The sequence below is a fragment of the Barbus barbus genome, assembly GCF_936440315.1.
Source record: "Barbus barbus genome assembly, chromosome: 30".
In the NCBI taxonomy this organism is placed as follows: domain Eukaryota; kingdom Metazoa; phylum Chordata; class Actinopteri; order Cypriniformes; family Cyprinidae; genus Barbus; species Barbus barbus.
The window spans coordinates 8,772,519-8,794,721 of NC_136758.1; the positions used below are offsets into that span (position 1 = coordinate 8,772,519).

Genomic DNA, 22,203 nt, shown 5'->3' on the forward strand with positions numbered 1-22,203 from the left:
TGTTCAAACAGCCAATCAGGTGCTAAAGCCAAATACTCCCCCAAATTCAGGAAATCTATTGGTTAGGCCTCGCAGACGATGGACCAATAGTAGTGCGCGTTTGTTGAAAGGCGTTTCTTTGTGTTGCGTAGGAAGTGATAGGATATTAAACCTGTCTATTATTAATCACAAAGATAGAAGGCATGTGACAAATTTATGTTATATGACAAAAAGCGTTTAAGTACGCCATTATTAACCTTAACTTTTGATGCATTTAATTTACTTCATATAATTTAGGTCGGTGAAATCTTTCCAGTTTTGATGCATGTAAATGAATTGCTTTGAACTGCAGTGAATCATTTTAGCGAATCGGTTCGTTCAAATGGTTCGTTTATATATATAAACGATTCCCTTTTTCACGGTTTCACTTTTTTTTCCTTTTGTGTAAAACAGTTGCTTACGAGTATGTTTTCGGTCTTGTCGTGTTTGTTTGTTTTGATTATTCAAACATTTGTATTAACAAAGTTTGGCTAACAACACAAATAAGACCATTACTTACAACACAATAAATAATAATGTTATTTTTAAACATATTTTTAATTCCCAATATTGTTAACAGTATTGTAATGTTCCCACATTCTTTTATTCCTAAACAAACATCTCAAATGGCTCGCGAATCAGTTCGACTGAATCATCAACAAGAGTCGGTTCATAAAAAAGAATCTTTAGTAAACCGAGCTTCACTACTATGCGTGCAATTAATAAATCCATCTCAAAAGTCCATTCTTCTTGAGGACCAACAATCTAATATGAGTACAACAGCTGCACGTTTAATCAAGGTAAAAGCATAAATCCCGTATGCATGCTTGAACAGGGCTGATGTGAGAGACGGCAGACATCTAACGCAAACGAAATAATTTCCAGATGTCTTCCGAAGTCCATTGAAGTTGCTTAGTCACGAGAATCTCAGCCAGGAGGAGGATATTTGGTAGTACATCTCATTGGTTGACAAAGTAGTGGGTTTTTCATGTGAACTGAACTGATATGCATGCCATGGCGACACAAGCGAAGGTTAAATATGTTGTTTCTGATCTTAAATGAAGTTATTGTTTACAATGCATTATTTAACTGTTATATTATCATGTTCTAGCCTGCTCTTTATGGATATTTTAGAAGTTCTTGCTCGTGGAGAGTCCGGATAGGTGAGTCTTGAATACATCAGATCATTAGCATCTCGAGCCTATATCAAATATTTTTCTCTAATTTAAATATTTTCATATTTACAGCGTTTGCATTGAAAGGCATTGAATATGAACAAAAACCAGTAAATCTCATCAAGGATGGTGGGCAACAGGTATATATACTGACATCTCTGCACTAGATTGTTGATATTCATCTATCCATATCTAAAACATTCCAGGTTAACTCAAAGAATTATCTTTTTCACAAGCTAACAGATCAATTTAAGGCAATAAACCCAATGCAGCAAGTGCCTGCAGTCACCATTGATGGCATCATCTTGTCTCAGTCGGTAAGAACATGCATTCTCCTGCTTTGTGGCGCATTGAAATTCAGTTATTTAATTTTTACATTGTTTTATTATTTAACTCAGTTGGCCATCATCCAGTACATTGAGGAAACTCGTCCAGAGCCCCGTCTCCTGCCTGCAGACCCAAAGCAGCGGGCTCAGGTCCGCATCATCTGTGACATCATCGCGGCTGGCATCCAGCCTCTCCAGGTTAGACAAAGGTGCACAAAGTAACAGTTTCAACTGTAAGTAAGTTGTCTGAATGGTTTTAGGTGGGTCCAAGTCAAAAGAGCCCACCCCTGATTCTCTATAATATTTCCATAACTATCAGGTCATCATCTGTAAGGTACAAATCACATGGAAAAGTTATTAACACTTCTCCTCTACAAGCAAGAATTTCACATCAGTACATGTAATGTTTGATTGATATTCTTTAAACTAAGACCCCATTATCTCCAATGATGCTGTATTTCAGAATCTATATGTGCTTCAGAAAATTGGAGGAGAGAAGGTACAGTGGGCTCAACATTTCATCAACCGAGGATTCGAGGGTGAGTTTTTCTCATTATGTTTTTCACTAAGTTACAGTGAGGGAAAATGTATTTGATCCCCTGCTGATTTTGTACGTTTTCCCACTGACAAAGAAATTATCTTACTATAATTTTAATGGTAGGTTTATTTGAACAGTGAGACAGTATTAAAAAAAAAAGGCATTTCAAAAAAAAAGTTATAAATTGATTTGCATTTTAATGAGTGAATTAAGTATTTGATCCCCTATCAATCAGCACGATTTCTGGCTCCCAGGTGTCTTTTATACAGGTAAGCCTGAAGTTTGCCAATGAACATCTGAGCCTGTTTTTACACTTGGCATTAACATGCGATCACAGTGATCTGATCAAGCAGATCAAATCGTCAGTCAATCAGAACGTGGCGTGTTTACACTTGCCAACATCAGCTGACGTCTCTATCCGGATAACCGATCGGATCTGTCTTTCCCGCGCAATATTTAAATAAGTCTGCAGAGAATGTTAGGCAAAGTTAACCTGAAGTGATGGGTTTTCTTTTGAAAAGCATTTAAATCGTGGGACATTTTACAAATCAAAGAGAAGTGTAGGAGTCTCACTAGCACTCCACATAGGTATTCTGTCTTTTTTTCTGACAGTTTGTGTGAGAGGGGGCGTCGTTTTGCATGATGTCAACCTGTTAATGCAGACACGATGGCTGGATTGCGTTTACATTACACTGGGATCCGATCACAATGCGTCCTCGACTACCTCCTGAGATGTGTGCAAACCTGGTGGCCAACTACAAGAAACGTCTGACCTCTGTGATTGCCAGCAAGGGTTTTGCCTCCAAGTACTAAGTCATGTTTGCGAAGGGGTCAAATATTTATTTCACTCATTAAAATGCAAATCGATTTGTAACCTTTTTTTTAAATGTTTTTCTGGATTTTTTTTGTTATTCTGTCTCTCACTGTTCAAATAAACCTACCATTAAAATTATAGACTGATCATTTATTTGTCAGTGGGCAAACGTACAAAATCAGCAGGGATCAAATTTTTTTTTTTCCTCTCACTGTACATGTACCTACAGTAGTTATCGTTTTTTTGTTATTTGTTTTTTATCTTTGATCCAAGTACTCTCTCAACACGTTTTCCTAAATATTGTAACAAATACTTAACTCCTAATTGGTTTGAATGTGGAATTTAATTTTATTGTATGTTTTTTGAAGCCCTAGAGCCTATCCTGAAGCAGACGGCAGGAAAATACTGTGTTGGCGATGAGGTAATGGCTGTGATGCACTTTATCAAATATATAAAGTATTAATATAAATAGCAATATATGATATACACTACTGTTCAAAACTTTGGTTTGTTTAATGCTTTTGAAAGAAGTCTCATGTTCAAAGTAGAAATCAGTTTTAATTTAAATATATATTAAAATGTAGTTTTTTTTTTGTGATGTCAGCTGAATTTTCAGCATCTTCAGTCACATGATCCTTCAGAAATCATTGTTATGTGCTGATTCGCTGCTCAAGAAATATTTCTCATTATCAGTGTTGAAACCAGTTGTGCTGCTTAATATTTTTGTGGAAACATGACATTTTTTGATGAATAGGAAATAAGTTTGATTAAAAAGAACAGCTTTTTTTTTTACTGAAATACTTTGTAACATTTAAATGTCTTTACTGTCATTTTTGAGGAAAATCCTTACTAATCCTAAGGTTTTGAACAGTAGTGTTTACAAAATGTAAACTCCATTTTAAAATGCTTTCAAATATTAACATTAATACACTTCTAGATATCCATGGCAGATATTTGTCTTGTGCCTCAAGTCTACAATGCTGAAAGGTACGACATGTCTCTTTAAAGCTGACATTGTTTATGCAAAATGCTGTAATTGCCTTTCTTCTTTGTCCTTTACCAAAGGTTCAAGGTGGATATGTCCAAGTTCCCCACTATCAAAAGGTTAAACCAGACCTTAATTGAGATTGATGCTTTCAAAGTCACTCATCCGTCATGTCAGCCTGATACTCCTGATGATTTGCGGGCATAATCTGAATAATGAAATCAATAAAACACTTTGATAAACAGTTATGCGAGACTCTTCATTAATAAGACAGTTCGGTTTCTTTTTAGCGAAGTACTGCATTTATTTCTTTGTTAAAAACACTACTCGCTTTTTGCAACTTTCAGACATCTATGAGCAAGAGTTGAGCTGCACATGCCAGTGATTTAAAGGAAAATGTGTGAGTGCAATGTGAAACATACAAAGTGGACAAAAATACAAACGTGAAAACATGTTAAATACGTGCAAAATAAGAGAAAACATTTATTGCACAAAAATACAGAGTCTCTGAATGTACTAAATACAAATCTGAACTACACATGAGAGAGAGAAGGCTTTGCTTGCTTTTAAGGAAATCGATATAAAAACTGTAGCTGTAAAACAGCTGTTCATGCTAAAACTGCAACAATGCAACGTTAAAAAAAAAACTATAAAAGTTCCTATTTTTTCTATGATGTTTCTGTAAGTACCCTACATTCATTTCTAAGAAAAAAAAATCCTGTAGTCCCTGATCCTAAACAGGGAGTTCAACCGTGCATTTAACGGTGTCATTATAAAATGTTCCTGAACAATCTGACCCTCCAAATACTAGGATGGCGCACTGGAGAGAGAGGCTCTTGCTATGACGGCGATCCCTCGCATCCCTCGGGTCTGAAGATAAAGGCTTTGTAGAGCTCAGGCATATCAGACTGTGGCCTGCACGAGGCTTAGAGCAAAGCAATGGAGACACCACTGATGACCAGGAGCTGGTATCTGCAAACATGCATCGTTTTAACCTTTCAAGCCATTCAGACTAATATCTGTAAACTGTAGTCTTTTAAAGAACCTTGAAATCAATGATTTGTGACTTCAAGTCTCGGTTTTGAGGCCATCTATATGCTGGTATACTACTTTAAGTTAAAGTAAAACCGACAAACACACTTAAATGGACACTTCACCCTAAAATGCACATTCTGTCATCATTTATTTGTTTCATACGTGTATGATTCCTTTCTTTGTTGGGACACTGCTGACACTGTTTTTGTCCTTTTGTACCCCCGGTTTCACAGACAAGGCTTATAATGCAAGTCTGAGCTGTTTCAACTGAAAGAAACTTGCAATGACTGATCTTAAAATATATCCGTGCCTTTGTTTTGTCTCAAGATGCACACCAGTAATGTTTTTTCCTAAACACGTTTATAAAAATTACTTAAATGTCCTAATTGAACTATGGCATAATCCTGGTTTAGTCTAAGCCCTGTCTGTGAAATCGGGCCGTAGTGTGAAGAAATTATACAATTTTTATTTTTGCCTGAACTATCCACTTAAAACCGTGCATGGACATACATTTTACCAGTTGTAAAAATATTACTTGCATAACCAAGGTAGAAAGTAAACAAGGGGAAGAAGATTTTTAAATCCTTAATCCCTAACCACTAAATCATTGACAGTTGGAAGAGTCATGTAAATTAATTGTTTAAAAAGAAAGGAGACATGGAAGATCAATCAATTTTCTGGTCTGGCTTTCTCAAGCCAACTTCAAAGTTTGTCTTTACGAACTTTATCTAGTGTTAGTTAGGGCCCGAGCTCCAGTGGTGCGAGGACCCTATTGGAATTGCTCAGATTCTTCTTCTCCGCATTTCTGAGGGCCTAAACATGCTCGAAACTTTGAACTCATGAAACTTTGCACACACGCCAAAAGTAGTGAAAATTTACATTTGATATGTAGGTTTCAGAAGTGGGTGTGGCAAAATGACTTGATAGCGCCATCTATAAAATTTCAACAAAGTGTCCCTTGAGCTATGTATATATTCACATACATGTACGAAATTTGGTAGACACATGTAGCACACCAATACCTCCAAACAAGTCCCTTGGTATGAAGTCCAAAGCCAAACAGGAAGTCTGTTATTTAGAATTTTCTCAGCAAGTTTTGTGCCGTTTTTGCACTTTTTAGGTGTTGTATTTAAATGAACTAGAGATTTGAACAGATCAACACCAAATTTGGTAAGTGTAATCTAAAGCCCTTTGTGACATTAAATTGCGAAGATCTTGAGTTTTTGTTGAAGGCCGTGTCCATGGTGACCTGACAAACTTCGATGTTTTGCCATGAAAAAGGAAGGTGCTGTAATTCAGGCATACAATGTCAAATCTGCACCAAACTTCACATGTTTGATAAGAGTCCTGGCCTGAACACATCTAAAGACCAATATTCTGTTATAATCATAGCGCCACCTGTTGGCAACAGGATACGACATGCTTTGTACTAACTCAAATATCCCATGTTCAATCTGCACCAAACTTCATGTTTGATACAAGTACTGGTCTGAAGACATCTACATGCCAATATCCAGTTATAGTCATAGCGCCACCACCTGGTAGCAGGAAGTTTTGATTTTGATACATTCCTTCTATATTTACCATTTTAAATGCATATTGCCCACCATTCGCTGTCTTCCTAAAACCACCGGGTGGTGATGAGCCCAGGTGCGAGGGCCCTTTCAACGTTTTCAATGGTACTTAGTTTAGTAAATGAGGGAATGACAGACCTATGTTAAAGAGATGGAGGTCCTGTAGGGCTCCTACAGCACTGCAGCCTCCGCTGATCAGCACCCTGTTGTCAGACACGGGTAGAGCAGCGTGAAACCTGCAAAGCAGAATGACAAGAGTCATCTCTTCAAAATACATGAATGCAAGTAAATTTCCTTATTAAACTGTAACTGTATTTACAAATTCTGCATTATCAGCTTATTCTATAAAGTTTTCTTTAAAAATAAGTTGTAAAATTCACATTTTAAAGTCTTACCCACGGGCCAATGGTGGCATGTTCTCATACTTTACAGAAGTGTATTCCATGAAGCCTTTTCCACAAGAAACAAAAGACTGAGATTATATGAACAACAAAGCCGACAGTGAATGCTTCCAGATGCTCAGTTCCATTACCAAGATCCAGGATGTGAAGATCATTGAGGTAGGTGGCAGTTTTTCTCCCACCAAAAATGACCATCTTGTTCGACAACAGCGTGGTGGAGTGCCTACAATAAAATGAACAGTAAGGACAAATTATATAATTACAAAAGAAAGACAAAAATCTCAGGCAAAAAAAAAAACAAAGCTACTTTTATGATGTAGTGGAAGATGGTAAAAGAAGAATAAAAAGGGGTTTTGAATGACGTGAGAGTGAGTAAATAATAACACCCTCTTGATTTTAGTTGCAAATACTGTGGATGGTGATTATGAAACTGGATGAAGAGAAAAAGTAAAACTCCTTACCCAAACCTGGGCAGAGGACGGTCACCCTCCACAATCGGTTGATACCACAGACCATGTTCAGGGTTGAAAATGTACAGTGTGCTACTGCAAACCTTGCCTTCAGGACATCGGCTGGGCTGCACCCCTCCAAATACATACAGCTCCTTCTTATAGACTGTGGCACTGTGGTACGCCAATGACGGTATATTTCCCTTTGCCTAGGTCAACCCAAAATGTCAACAATTGCATATTGTGTTACATCTGATTAAACCATTGTCATAGTTGCAGAATTAGTTATTGATATAACTGTGGAAATACTGACAGCATAGTTTATTTATATACTGAACCATAAACACATTTGTATTTATATTATATATAAATTATATATACACAATATATTAAAAAAGTATCTAATACTCACAGAAACAAGCTTCCACTTCCATGTTAGAGTGTCCAGTATATAAATATCACTGTATCGCTGGGCATCTCTCAGACCACCGTACACATAGACGGCTTTAGACTCCGGGTCAAAGGTTGCTGAGTGACCTTTTGAGCTTGGTGGGCTGACCTCCGGCGATGATACGTCCATGGGGAACCAGAAATCATTATCTGAGAATTATTACAGTTATAGGATATATGTTAAAAGGTATGCGTCATTATTAAATGCAAATTTTTTTTAAAAATCTATAAATAAATAAAACAAAGGAAATGCACAAATCTCAATTTAGAACTAATGAATAATTCTAAATAATAATATTAATAATTAAATGTATCCAACAGGATTTTTAAGCTCAAATTTAAGAGTTTTTAAGACCTGCACAAATCAAATTAATACCATACGAGCGGGGTAGGGCAATGTCTATAGTACCATATTAAACTGTAAAATGACTGTAAAAAGCATCATTTACTATTCAGATACAAGTTTATTATCACAAAAACAAAAAGTTGGTAAAATGATAAACTTTACATTTCAGCCTTTAAACCATTTTTAAGAAAATGGATAAGTCAAAGTATTAATAATATTGATTTTAATATTTATTATATAAATGAAATAACATGTATTGGGGGTGTGTGAAATTGGCAAACAATGATATCTTGATATTTTCTGGGATTTTATCGATAACGATAATTAGACCATTTTGCTGAGTGTGTTATTGTGCTGGTATCTTAAAGATTACCGTGGACAGCTGACTCCTGAGTTTTTTTGATATTCTTCATATTCTGTGTGGTCAGTTCACAGCAGTGATAGAAATTAGACTTTTCCAACAAGTTTTATGGGCATTTTTACCTTTAAGCCATTTTTTCTAAAAATGTGCTTAATCTTTTGAGTAAAATTCTTGCATTTGGCCTGTTACCAAGCAAATTAAATCAGTATCAACAAAATGTAGCTTTGCAATGCATCTGAAGTGGCATTTAGATGCATTTACACAATGCAGCTCAGAGGGACATAGAATGCTAACCTGCCGTTATAAAGGCATAAATGATGTTTTGATATTTGAAACATAAAATGTTGAAAACTGATGTTTGAAATTATAAAAAAAAAAAAAATGAAGATACTTTAAATGTGAAATTAAAACGACCAATAGGTGAGTAAGTCAGCGTTAATAAGGGAGTCATTGCGATTGAACAATCATTTAAAAGGTTGATTCATTCAGGAACGAATCACTTATGTTGCTCAGAGACGCAAAAACAATGCTGTGGCTGAGTTTAGAATTATTTTTGTTGTAGAAATAGAGCAAAAGCAGGACATATGGTGTCTAAAACGTAAGTTTTTTAATATTAACTTATTGTTTATTGAACTGTTGCATAAAATCCGTATCACATTGTAATCATGATTTTAAAATGATATGCACCAATCTCCAGTTTCCATATAGAATCTTTACAACTGGCCTGGTCATCAGCCTCCCCACCAATCAGAACGGCTGTTTCAGGATCACTCAAACACATGGCCTGGCTCCAGCGCTTCGATGGACAGTCTGAGAATAATAAATAAATTATAAAATTAAATAAAAATAATAAATTCAAAGCAATAGTAATAGTGATGCTTGCCTTGGCAAAAAATTACTGACAGCTAAAAGTATAAATGTCACATTTTCTTTTTAAAATGTCAACTGATTTTATAAATATTACATTAAAATATCACAAACATTTAGGTTCAAACATTTTGATACACAAAAATGTATAGTTTAATATATAAATAAATTATACTATCAATATTCTCACAATTATATCAATAACTAAATCTGCAACTTTGACAATGGTTTAATCGGATGTAACATTAAGATTTCAAGCAGGTAAATAAACATTTATCATGTTTACTCCGAGTAGATGAACGAGCCTTTACCAGCCCTGCAGCTCTTCACACGTTTGACGGCCATCTCGTCCTCTAAATCTACTGCAGATATTTTACGCAGTTTGCGCTTCTTGGTGCTTGAAACTGGGTTCGGATCCTGAGGGCTTTCTGGATCTTCAGAACTCCAAACACATCCTTTCATTCCTATAATGGAACGTCTTGGAGTTTTATCCTTCAAAAAACCCAAAACAAAGACGGTACGTTTTAAAATTTGAAACCCTCTCAATTCCTGGAGATCAATCCACTTGCTGAAGAACTAGTTTGTGGACGACTCCTTACCGTCGGCCACACACCCTGAAGTAGTGTGTTTTCTCGTTTCTCCGTTTTACTTTTGCCCAGCTCCGCACCGCTGACGCTTCCTTCCGAAGGAGATCTCTGGGTGATCTTCATGAAGATCTAAGGAGAAGTCATTCTTTTGTGTATTCACTTCATCACAAGCCATGTCTTAAGGCGTCTCATAAACCTTATGTCTAGAATTCTGAAAAATCTGATGACTATAAACCCCTTTGTATTCGATGGGATTTTTATTTTTCTATACTATGGAAGTCAATGGGGTCCATCAACTGTTTGGTAACCAAATTTCTTCAAAATGTCTTCTTTTGTGCTCAGCAGAAGAAAGAAATTCATACAGGTCTGGAACAACTTGAGTGAGTAAATAATGACAGAATCTACATTTTTGGGTGAACTATCCTTTTAAGTTAGAAATGACCTTGTGGCCACTGAAGAACAAAGAACAGATCATTTCACTGAAGTCATAAGCAAAGCGTGACTCACATCATGACTCTCTCCGCTGCTGAGAAGGGTGCTGGACGGATTGGAGGAGTGGTTCAGCGCTAGACGTTTCCTTGTTATTCGTGGAGTGCTGCTGATAAAACTGGATCTCACCTACAAAGAACATACGGTTGAACGAAGAAGTTTGTGATGGATAAGAAAGTTAAAATTAGCGAAAACAAGACATACTGTACATATGCAATCAGCACTACTAGTGAGAGATGATTGAGGACATAATGTTATGTTTAAATACCTGTCCATGGATGCGGAGCATGACTTTGGCGTAAACTCCTCTCCTGCCTCTTTGTGTGGCTTCAGCGAGAAGCTCAGGAGTCCAAACTCCTTGCCAGATCAGACACCTTCACAGAAAGAGTTTCCCAGAGCCCAATTCATTTAAAAAAAATATGGGTTTGATTTACTTTGACAGTTAAATGATGGTGATTTATTTGTTAATTAAGACAACTATACAGGTCCTTCTCAAAAAATTAGCATATTGTGATAAAGTTAATTATTTTCTGTAATGTACTGATAAACATTAGACTTTCATATATTTTAGATTCATTACAACACAACTGAAGTAGTTCAAGCCTTTTATTGTTTTAATATTGATGATTTTGGCATACAGCTCATGAAAACCCAAAATTCCTATCTCAAAAAATTAGCATATTTCATCCGACCAATAAAAGAATGGCCATTATGTTCATTTATGCACTCAATACTTGGTCAGGAATCCTTTTGCAGAAATGACTGCTTCAATGCGGCGTGGAGGCAATCAGCCTGTGGCACTGCTGAGGTGTTATGGAGGCCCAGGATGCTTCGATAGCGGCCTTAAGCTCATCCAGAGTGTTGGGTCTTGCGTCTCTCAACTTTCTCTTCACAATATCCCACAGATTCTCTATGGGGTTCAGGTCAGGAGAGTTGGCAGGCCAATTGAGCACAGTAATACCATGGTCAGTAAACCATTTACCAGTGGTTTTGGCACTGTGAGCAGGTGCCAGGTCGTGCTGAAAAATGAGATCATCTCCATAAAGCTTTTCAGCAGATGGAAGCATGAAGTGCTCCAAAATCTCCTGATAGCTAGCTGCATTGACCCTGCCCTTGATAAAACACAGTGGACCAACACCAGCATCACTGACTGTGGGTACTTGACACTGGACTTCAGGCATTTTGGCATTTCCCTCTCCCCAGTCTTCCTCCAGACTCTGGCACCTTGATTTCCGAATGACATGCAAAATTTGCTTTCATCCGAAAAAAGTACTTTGGACCACTGAGCAACAGTCCAGTGCTGCTTCTCTGTAGCCCAGGTCAGGCGCTTCTGCCGCTGTTTCTGGTTCAAAAGTGGCTTGACCTGGGGAATGCGGCACCTGTAGCCCATTTCCTGCACACGCCTGTACACGGTGGCTCTGGATGTTTCTACTCCAGACTCAGTCCACTGCTTCCGCAAGTCCCCCAAGGTCTGGAATCGGTCCTTCTCCACAATCTTCCTCAGGGTCCGGTCACCTCTTCTCGTTGTGCTGCGTTTTCTGCCACACTTTTTCCTTCCCACAGACTTCCCACTGAGGTGCCTTGTACAGCACTCTGGGAACAGCCTATTCGTTCAGAAATTTCTTTCTGTGTCTTACCCTCTTGCTTGAGAGTGTCAATGATGGCCTTCTGGACAGCAGTCAGGTCGGCAGTCTTACCCATGATTGCGGTTTTGAGTAATGAACCAGGCTGGGAGTTTTTAAAAGCCTCAGGAATCTTTTGCAGGTGTTTAGAGTTAATTAGTTGATTCAGATGATTAGGTTAATAGCTCGTTTAGAGAACCTTTTCATGATATGCTAATTTTTTGAGAAGGACCTGTACATATACTTGGCTTTCTGGAACTGTTTAAGTGCTATTTGATACAGCTGCAAATTGCAATCTATTGCATTTAAAGTCATAGTGTTAGTGTCTTTATTTAAATATTCATCAGGATCGGTTTATTTTTGTATTATTTATGCACTGCTATAGTACTTTTTTAATATTTTGCATTAGCTTTTATTTTTATATTTGGTTTTCATTTAAATTTCAGTTTATATTTTAATCATTTGTTATGTGCTTTTGTCGATTTTACTAGGTTTTTTTTTTTTAGTGCTTTCAAATGATTAATTGCGATCAATCGCATTCCAAATAAAAGATTTTGTTTACATAATACATGTGCGTACTGTGTATATTTATGTGTGTGTGTGTATATATATATATATATATATATATATATATATACACACACACACATAAATATACACAGTACGCACATGTATTATGTAAACAAAAACATTTATTTTGGATGCGATTAATTGTTTGTCGACACTAGTTTTTTTATATTTCTATATAGCTTTTAATTTGTATTTCAGCTTTAGGACTTGTTGTTATACATAATTATTTTAGTCAGTTGCTAAGACATTTCCAATTTTCATTTTAAGTACTAGTTATTCATATAATATTTATATCATTTAATTAATTTTAATTACTGTAAACAACTGTAATAATTTTAGTTAATTGCCAATCTGGATGAATTTAGACCAAATGATTTACTGCAGGGCAGTGCTGTAATCATAAGATGCAGTGCACTTGCCTGGAGTGAGGTGAAAGAGTCCCGATGACCTGTGACTTGACCTCTGCACCCAGCAGAACCTCCACGGAGATCTCTGTAGCACTGGAGAAGGACGACCATTCCCCTAAACCAAACACTATCAGCTGCTTCGGTAAAGGTAACGGCATCTGAATCTGGTACGTCGTACGGTTGACATTTCTACATGAGGTCAATTAGAGAAAACCAAAAAACATTGTCACACAGAGAAAGTGGTCACATCTACAATTATACTATTCGATTGTGTAAATGTGTGTTTACTCAAAGACCATGTTAAGAACTGTTGTAAGGTTATGACAAACTGTATTATTTATTTTATATAATTCTTGAGTTACAATTTCAGTTTTTTTCAGTTTTCAATTTCAGTTTTTTCAATGTGTTCAGTCATTTTTTACAGTCTATGGACACATCAGTGGTTTGATGTTTGTTTCATGCTTTTTAAATTTTTGCTGCAACAGAAAATGGCCTTAGTCTTAATGTATGATACATCTTAAATAACCTTTTTTATATGCATTAGATAGGATTTCAAATAAAAACAAACACACACAAACTGACCAAAAAAAAAAATACATGCACAAAACAAAAAAAAGCACATTCTCCTCAAATCAATGTCATTAATCAGCATGTTTTTCCTTGGCAATAATGATGGCAATGTTCAGCTACTTTTTCGTAGCTAAGAGATTTTTATCCTCATTCCTGTAAAAGTGTGACAACAAACTCTTCCATGTTTGGTGAAGTAAAACAATAATATCAGGTCATACAGTGAAGTAACGTTAGGTCTAATGAAAGCGCCCACCGTATAAACTGTCGAGGTGCTTCACGTAAAGACCAGATGGCATAAAAGTGCACTTTGCCCATGCTGTTGATTCAGGACCGACCCAACTCCTCCAGTGCTCTCTCTGCAGGACTGCCGCCAAACCCCCGCCACCGCCGTCGCATTTATCACCTCCTGCGTCACACGCTCCGCCACGACCAATTAACATCTCTGACTGTTTGTGGACTGACAACTCTGGAAACATCCAATGCCAACAAGAAAATATGTAATAAATGAAATACATTCAAATATGTAACAAAAAAAATTAAATAAAAAAATCAATAACGGAATATTTAAATAAGGTTTAGAAAAATAGGCCTACAGTAACACATTTTGTGAAAAATAAATAAAAATAAATTAACAAAATGTAACCCCGAATTATTTAGTTTGTTATAGTTATTTTAAATAAATATATATTTAAAAATAAAAATGTTTTTAAAATGTAAAAAAAATAATAATAATAATATATATATATAATTTTATTTTATTAGTTTTATATTATATTTAAATGAATAATATAAATTTATAAAATGACTGATAAACCAGTATGATCAGTTTGTTGTCAAGGCAACATTTCTCATTTTCATCTAATATTTATATTTTGCTTTATTTCTCCAATACAATAACACCATGCACAACACTGCCACGACCAAGTAACATCTTATAATGAGAATCTTTAATTATGGAGTAAATAAATAGAATGAAGTCTATGAATACATTAAAATATGCAAATAAAAAGGGAATAATCATGAATAGCTAAATTTAGAAGTTTAGAAGAAAATGTATACAATTTTTATTTGATACAAAATGTGCAACATTGTTTGATAGATAAAAAAAAAACACAGCCCCGTGGTATGTTATTCAAAATTCAATATCACAAAATGTATTCCTGAATTAATTTGTTAAGAATTGTTTAATTCATTCATAGCAATTAAACAAAAATAATTTTGATGAAAAAAAATAGTATGCTATTTTTAGGACTGATCATCAATACTAAACGGATAGAAACTTAAATAATTTAAATATTCTCAGTTTCTGGCTGACCATGTTGTTCATAAAGTAAAACATGATCATTACATTATATCCTCATAGTATAAACAGCTGATTATAATATTAATATCTCATATTTATTTACCATAATCAAACATCCTTTTTTTAAATGAATACAATACATATACACATATATATGTAGGTGCATCTATGTATTGTATTCATATACATGTGTATATATATATATAGACCTCTGGACCCAGATATATATATATATATATATATATATATATATATATATATATATATATATATAAATAATCTTTTTCAGTTGAACAGCGCCCTCTATCTAAAACAAAAAAACAATAGCACTTAATTCTGCTGTTACTCAATACATTGACCTCAGTTTAAAGAGAAATGATGCTTGTGCTCATCCAATGAAAAACTATTTTTAAGGCTGAGAAAGCACTTTTTATGGTTATTCTCAGAAGGAAGTGCTGTGTACTGAAAGGAAGGAACCATAAATCTCGATGTGTAACAGGCAGCAACCGCACACTTGACTCATTGTCAACGTTTATTGTGAACAAAGAGCAAAAGAAACAACTAACGAAAAACAAGAAAAGGATGAAAAACATATATCATATGCATATCATACAAAAAAACAAAATACAGAGAAGGACAAGCAGAAAAACACATTGGCAGAATCGAGTACCTCAGCAGCACAATGCAACAGTCTCTCAAGACATGCAAATAATTGAGGTACGAAGAGAAACTCACACGATGCACAGTCGCAGTGTGATTTGGTATTCATATAATCAAGAGTATTTAAATGAAACAAAATACTATACTACAACCCCTGCTGGCAGCCCTTAGTGTGGCATATTGCACATGATATAAGCCAAAAAAATCGTAAAACCTATGCTATAGGTAGTTTTGTAAGTTACCTTGGTAAAGAAGCATCAGCTAAGAACATAAACGTAAATAAAACATCTTAAACAGGCCATCTGCATTACGTTTATACAGACCGAACTGATGCCAAACAACCCTAAATCATGCCTGGGACATGCAAATATTGGATCAGTTATGCAACAAATTAGCTTTTGTGGCAGGAAATGGTTTAAAGTTGTAAAGAAGCTGGCTTTGACCATTTCCATGAGTAGTAACCATGGTGACTGCAGTGATAGCCATCTTGGTACAGTATACAACTGCCATAAAAACATATTTAAAACCCATCCTAACTAGCTGCGGCTTCCAGAGTCTTTGCGGCTGAGAAAACAAACCCAGTATTATTAGCAGTGTGTAAGAAATAGTGTGTCTGACCTCAGAGGCCATTCCAATGTGCTGCTCAATGCAGCATTATATGACATAAAACAACCAAACGAACAGAAAACACTCATGTGCCATTCCCTGAATCAACAGTGACCTTTGCCTCGTCACCTACATCGACTTCCTCGCCTTCCTTGTTTGCTTTTGAATTGTTTAGAACTGTTTGAAAAGCATTTGACCTGGTTCACAACCCATATACTTTCCCTGATTACTATAGTCCCTGATATACGATATGCCACAGTTCTGTTGTGGTGTCAGACAATACACTTATAAAACATATATGGACCTTTTATATGAAATATATCATCTTGCACATAACATATTAAGCCACATAAAACACATTGCACGTATCATGAGCCTCATGATTACATTCACTTAAAAAAGCATTTTGTATATATATAATGTAATTTTTTGATTATGATTATGGCTTGGATAAAACGAAAAGCACAAATCAACAACAGCAAGAATTATACAGTAATTTAATACATATGATCAAAACGAGTATCACTGAAAGCTTCTTTTTTAAGATGCACTTGATTCCTCAGGCACTGTAGTACACTCTGTAGTACAGAGTCTTATTCCGCCACAGCGAGTATGAGTTGTCGAACTTCAGCTGGTATGTACCTTCTCCTGGAAACTCGTGGCTCCCGCTCTGAACCGCCAGATGACTGTCCTGACGGTACACAGGTAGGATTTCTCCCAAGTTCGAGTTGCCAACTGATTTAGAGCCCTTCTCAACATCTCCAGGAACCACAGGGCCTGTTTGACAAAAACAATTGGCCATATATCATTGAAAGTATTCCATACATGTACCTGCTTACTTTAAGCTTTGTAAAAAAACAAGTGTATAAATTTAGAAATATATACAATTTTTCTCAAATAATGATAAAAACAAATAATAATGATGATTTTTTTTCATTATGGAAAAGAATGAGACAGAGTACACCCTAAAAGTAGGCTTTTTATTTACTGAAAAAATAACAGTTTTATTTCATTATTTGGATTTAGGGTAAAATATGACCTGGACAAAATACTGACAGGATTCTTGAGAGTCACCCAGTTACCTAATAGTCAGAGTGGAAAAACTGGCCATCATACACTATACGACGCAGAATCATACACTACCAGAGTTTAAACTTCATCCAATCACAACAAACCTGCTAGAAGACACGTCACAAATTAAAACAATGTGTTCTAAAATCAGCTGAAAATATCAAACATGTTTGATTTCCTCCGACTGGATGGAATCAAAGTCTGAAGCTAGGGGTGTGCGATATATATATCGTCTGCGATAATATCGGAATTGATGTTTTAACGATGTGCTATTTGACATTATCGAGTATTTTACAAAAAACATTCAAAAGAGTGTACGCATACATTACGTGAGTGCTTTATTTCACTGCATGATTCAGTCTATAAAAATACATTTAGAAATGATCATCAATTTCACACGAAGAGTTCCAAAAATGACCATGATTACAAATGTGATTTTTTATTTTTTTTACAACACTTCAATAAACAAGAAGTTAATTAAGAGACTTGTGTTTATTTTTGCGCTATTTCAAAAGCAAAAATTATTCCAAACACAGCCACAACGTTGTTTTGCATCTGAATGAATCAACCGTGACTTGCTGCCACCTACTGGCGGTTTAAGTTTAATAAAGTATCTTTTTATTATTTAAATAATATCAAATATCAGTATTCAACGTTTTATGTTTAATATATCAAAACATTATTTATGCATTTGTAACTGCAGGTTAGAGCGTTCATTTCCTGCATTAAACAGTGTGTAAAAATATCTAAATGCCACTTCAGATGCAGCTTCTGTGTTTCCTCTGCATTGCAAAGATCAATTTTATTAATACTGATTTTATTTGCTTGGTAATAGCTCAAATGTCTTATTCTAATTCATTGATTAAATATAAGAATTTGATTAAAAAGATAATGCACTTTTAGAAAAAATGGCTTTATAAAAGCTAAAAATGTCCATAAACTTATTGGAAAAGATTAATTTTGATCGGTGTGAACTGGCCACCACACAAAATGTGAAGAATATCAAAAACTTCAGGAGTCAGCTGTCCACGGTAGTCCTTAAGATACCAGCACAATAACACACTCAGCAAAATAGTGTCTAATTATCGTTTTCGATAAAATCCCAGAAAATAGAGAGATTATTTTTTTGTCAATATTGCACACCCCTATCTGAAGCTAAAAAAAAATCAGAGTCTGTGACCATCATAGACTACACGATTTTCTATTAAATCTGCCAACTCAAATCTACAGACTGGCTCTAACTTTTGGCAACTATTGTCAAGACAGTAAATCAGGGGAAAATTGGGACAAAACTCATGTTCCAGCCTTAATTTGTCAATTACGATTCAGGGCAACTGTGTGGATACACTAAGCATTCAAGGGACAAAAGAAGACAAAGCAACTCCTACCAGTTTGTCTGAACAAAAGCAGAAAACGGGACAGGAAGTACTCCCTCACCTTCCAAGTCATCATCTTCATCCTCATCGTCACTGGATTCGCTAATGTGGACAGTAATGGCTCGGCTAGTGACTGGGGACCAGTCAAAATAAACCCCGAAACCAATGTCATAGCCATCTGTGGCAAACTCCCAGCACACACGCTTCGCCTCGGGAACAGTGGGCACGTGGACGGTCATTAGGTCTCCACGATATACCGTCACCACGCTGTCCTTCTCCTGACACAGCTTCGTCTTCAGCTCCTTCAGAGCCGTGGAGGTCCATGTGGATGCTGCTTTCATCGGAGGAAGAGCTGCAAAGAGATAAGTGATAATACTGATATTCTTTCATTTCACACTTGGATTGAGAAGAAATGTCTGAGAATATTTGCACAGCAGTGCAACTATTCACCCCAAATTCAAAAAAAAAAAAAAAAGAGACCAATGAAAATGAAATATAAATAATACCTATTTTGATGACTATTACTATTTTTAAATAAATAAAATATATGTGTGATGTATATATTAAATTATTTCAATTTTCAAGATTTTTTTAACATAAATTTAAAAAATACATTTACAAATATTATACACTTTATTTACAAATTATAAATACACTGCATGTATAGAATAATTCAGGTAGGATGCACCTAATGTTGCTCCATAATTACACACCGGCTGACCCAACAAGCTAGTGCAGTGTCACTACATTTACAAGGGCAACAAAGTTTAATAAATAATAATTATTATCATTATTATTATTGCTGTTTTTATAACAACAACAATAGGGTCATTCCATGTCAAATCAACCAAAGAAACTTCCTCAGCTCAAATTTTTGATTTTGTCAATATTATTTCTGAAGAAAGATGTTTGGTGATGAAAGCCAAAATATTAAATGTCACTGATTTATATTTACTGAGTAATCAACTATTTTGTAGAGGAGGGTCAAAATGACAATGACTTCAGAAAAATGGCAGCATTTATTATTATTATTATTAATGCATTTGGCAGACTTTTTTTTATTTTATTCAAAGCCACATACAATTGGGGAATACAAAAAGCGATTCATCTTGAAGAGGCAATCAGACAGAGGAAGTGCTCGTAACACCAAGTCTCAGTCATTGTTCAAATAAGTACAAGCTAGTAGGTGGAGAGAAAGATAGAGGGAAAGTTTTTTTTTTTTGAGTTTAGGATGAAGTCAAGTACTGCCGAAAGACTGCCAAGTATTGGCTCATGCATTCCCTGAAAATCGAACTCATGACCTTTGTGTTGCTATTAATAATAATAATAATAATAAATACTCTTTCACCAAAAAAAATTGTTAATTAGAATAACTTTAGCTTATTGGTGAATATGCAGACCTGGCACATTTGTAATTAAATAAATAGATAAGCAGTCTTGAGTTTGTATTGTATATCAATATATTTTACAGCAGCTTTATGCAATCAGCAGCTAATAATCTGACTAGCCTATAAAAACTACTTTTTTACTGCATACTACAGAACTTGGCCTATATAATGTACACTGCATGCTATTTTTGAAAGTCACGTGACCTGCCCAATAGCGACTCGAAAGAAAACGCACACGCGTATTTAGTTGATGCGTCATATATAGAAAGATTCTTATTTTTTGGATGGTAAAAACTAGTCTTTAAGGTTGTGAACAGCACATTACAAATAGCACAAACATCCTTCTTTTTTTCTGACAGCTTTGTTCTCGAGGGACAATGATGAAAGATGATGAGAAGGTTTCCTGAGTATAGCTTCACCTCTCTAATAGAGGTTTACTAACCTTTTTTCTCCCCAGGGTGTGAAGTACTGCTCTCCTGTGAGTCACCTGCTTCTGCCTTCCCCAGAGATGCTCTGGGCTCCTATTGACAACATCACAAATCATACATACACAAGCACAGCGCTAAAGCTCACTTATTCACAAATATCTGACAGGCTTGAATTCACTGTACCTCGGTGGATTTCACAGATTCTCGGTTATTGCAGTTATCATCCATTTTAGTTTGGTTGTCCGGCTGGATTACTGTCTGGGAAAGGTCTGTGCTTTGAAGTCTTCAAAATGAAAGTGGGAAGAGGTTTACATACCTTTGAAATCTAAAATAACCATTGTTGAGCACTGAAAAAAAAAAAAAAAACCTGCACAAACCTGTTTAAAGGGTTTCCTTCACAGTTTTTTGGCGTTATACCAGGGAAAGAAGAAACAGACAGGGATGAAAGTCTAGATTGAAGCTCTGATGTCTCTAGTTTCTCCATCTCTAGAGGAGCAAACACATGAAATATATAAACCTTCATCACTATCTGATCAAAGATTCAGTTCATCAGATGAAGACTCTTACCTGACTCAGAGGTGGCTTTCAATGAACCGCATTAAAAACTCTGCAAGAAGAAATAAAATAATCCATACTGTACTTTAATATTACATGTAATGACACTTGTGAATATAAGTAAGGATGTCTGACACGTGAAGCACATACGCATCAGTTTTGAGACGTCGAGTAACTAAAGTGAAATTCCCCATCAAACTATCAATCTCAGCACAGGAAAACAGACCCAGAAAACACGTTTGCGTTCAAACCAAACCCGCCCAATGAGCTAAACCCACACGTACAATATAGTTTCATAATATAATGTACACACACGTACCTGCGCGAGCGTGTGATGCTGTAGATGCAACAGTGTTGCCTGACAAATAACGTTTGACGCCCAGGAAGTCCGCTACGATACGTGTTCTGAAGAGTAAAGTCCTTTCTGAATGGCTGCCAGACACATACGACTACATAATAAAAGTCCCCGCAAATGAGTTTGGGAACAAGCTATTTACAGTAGGAAATTTACAAAATATTTTCATGTCCTTTACCTAATATCGTAATGATTTTTGGCATAAAAGATACATGGATAATTTTGATAAAACCGTGCGACTTATGACTGGTTTTGTGGTCCAGGGTCACAAATACTTTATTCATCAACAGTGCATTCAATTGATCAAAAGTGACAGTAAAGCCATTTATAATAATTTATAATAAATAAATGAATACTGTTTCAACTAAATGCTGTTCTTTTGCCCTTTCTAGTCATCAAATAATCTTGAAAAAAATAATTATTAGGGTTTCCAATATAACTTTTTTAACATTAATAATAATAATAATAAGAAGAAATGTCTCTTGAGCAGTAAATCAGCATATTAGAATGATTTCTGAAGGATCCTGTGACACTGAAGACTGGAGAAATCATGCTGAAAATTCTTTTCATCTTTTCAAGCTTTTCATCACAGGTTTAAATTACATTTTAAAATATATTAAAGTGCATATTGCAGGTTAAAAAAAATTCAAATGAATATATAACCTTGTATGAAAATACCACATGAACCGTTAATGCAGGATTTGAAAATGTTTTACAATTACAAGACACGAGGGCACAAATTTAGATGAAAAAGTGATGCTTTCCTGGACAGAGTTCTCAAAAACCGCTTTTTTTCAACATCGCGTCATATTACGTCATGAGAGGGAGTCGTGTGCCGCGCTCTGCTTTGAGCGCGCGCGAGTCAGTGGCTGTATCC

At 35.6% G+C, this 22,203-nt stretch overlaps 3 protein-coding genes across 6 annotated transcripts; 1 reads left to right on the plus strand and 2 right to left on the minus strand.

Moving 5' to 3' along the window:
• The first annotated feature begins 91 nt into the window (after window positions 1-91).
• On the plus strand, window positions 92-4,104 carry gstz1 (glutathione S-transferase zeta 1). Of its 3 annotated transcripts, XM_079386779.1 has the most exons (10): window positions 92-818; window positions 904-1,050; window positions 1,130-1,181; window positions 1,266-1,333; window positions 1,430-1,510; window positions 1,592-1,717; window positions 1,983-2,058; window positions 3,240-3,292; window positions 3,809-3,858; window positions 3,937-4,104. In XM_079386779.1, the coding sequence occupies exons 2-10, from the start codon at window positions 1,024-1,026 to the stop codon at window positions 4,061-4,063; spliced, it is 660 nt and encodes a 219-aa protein (XP_079242905.1). In that variant the 5' UTR covers window positions 92-818; window positions 904-1,023; the 3' UTR covers window positions 4,064-4,104. The 3 variants fall into 3 exon arrangements, with proteins under 3 accessions (XP_079242905.1, XP_079242906.1, XP_079242904.1); XM_079386780.1 differs by having other exon boundaries at window positions 670-1,050; XM_079386778.1 differs by lacking the exon at window positions 904-1,050 and having other exon boundaries at window positions 697-818.
• On the minus strand, window positions 1,568-13,967 carry LOC306850851 (uncharacterized protein). 2 transcript variants are annotated; one of them, XM_079386776.1, is made up of 14 exons: window positions 13,838-13,967; window positions 13,027-13,203; window positions 10,684-10,789; window positions 10,434-10,544; window positions 9,939-10,055; window positions 9,651-9,831; window positions 9,160-9,282; window positions 7,728-7,915; window positions 7,328-7,524; window positions 6,998-7,089; window positions 6,861-6,915; window positions 6,604-6,701; window positions 3,988-4,828; window positions 1,568-1,846 (listed from the first exon to the last, which is right to left on the minus strand). In XM_079386776.1, exons 1-13 carry the CDS (start codon window positions 13,897-13,899, stop codon window positions 4,590-4,592), a joined length of 1,746 nt encoding a protein of 581 aa, XP_079242902.1. In that variant the 5' UTR covers window positions 13,900-13,967; the 3' UTR covers window positions 1,568-1,846; window positions 3,988-4,589. The 2 variants fall into 2 exon arrangements, with proteins under 2 accessions (XP_079242902.1, XP_079242903.1); XM_079386777.1 differs by having other exon boundaries at window positions 3,988-4,064; window positions 13,838-13,953.
• A 1,410-nt stretch (window positions 13,968-15,377) lies between these two features.
• On the minus strand, window positions 15,378-21,403 carry tmed8 (transmembrane p24 trafficking protein 8). Its single transcript, XM_079385713.1, has 7 exons — window positions 21,291-21,403; window positions 20,984-21,023; window positions 20,794-20,902; window positions 20,600-20,699; window positions 20,431-20,509; window positions 18,662-18,952; window positions 15,378-16,930 (listed from the first exon to the last, which is right to left on the minus strand). Exons 3-7 carry the CDS (start codon window positions 20,898-20,900, stop codon window positions 16,713-16,715), a joined length of 795 nt encoding a protein of 264 aa, XP_079241839.1. The 5' UTR covers window positions 20,901-20,902; window positions 20,984-21,023; window positions 21,291-21,403; the 3' UTR covers window positions 15,378-16,712.
• Window positions 21,404-22,203: the final 800 nt, after the last annotated feature.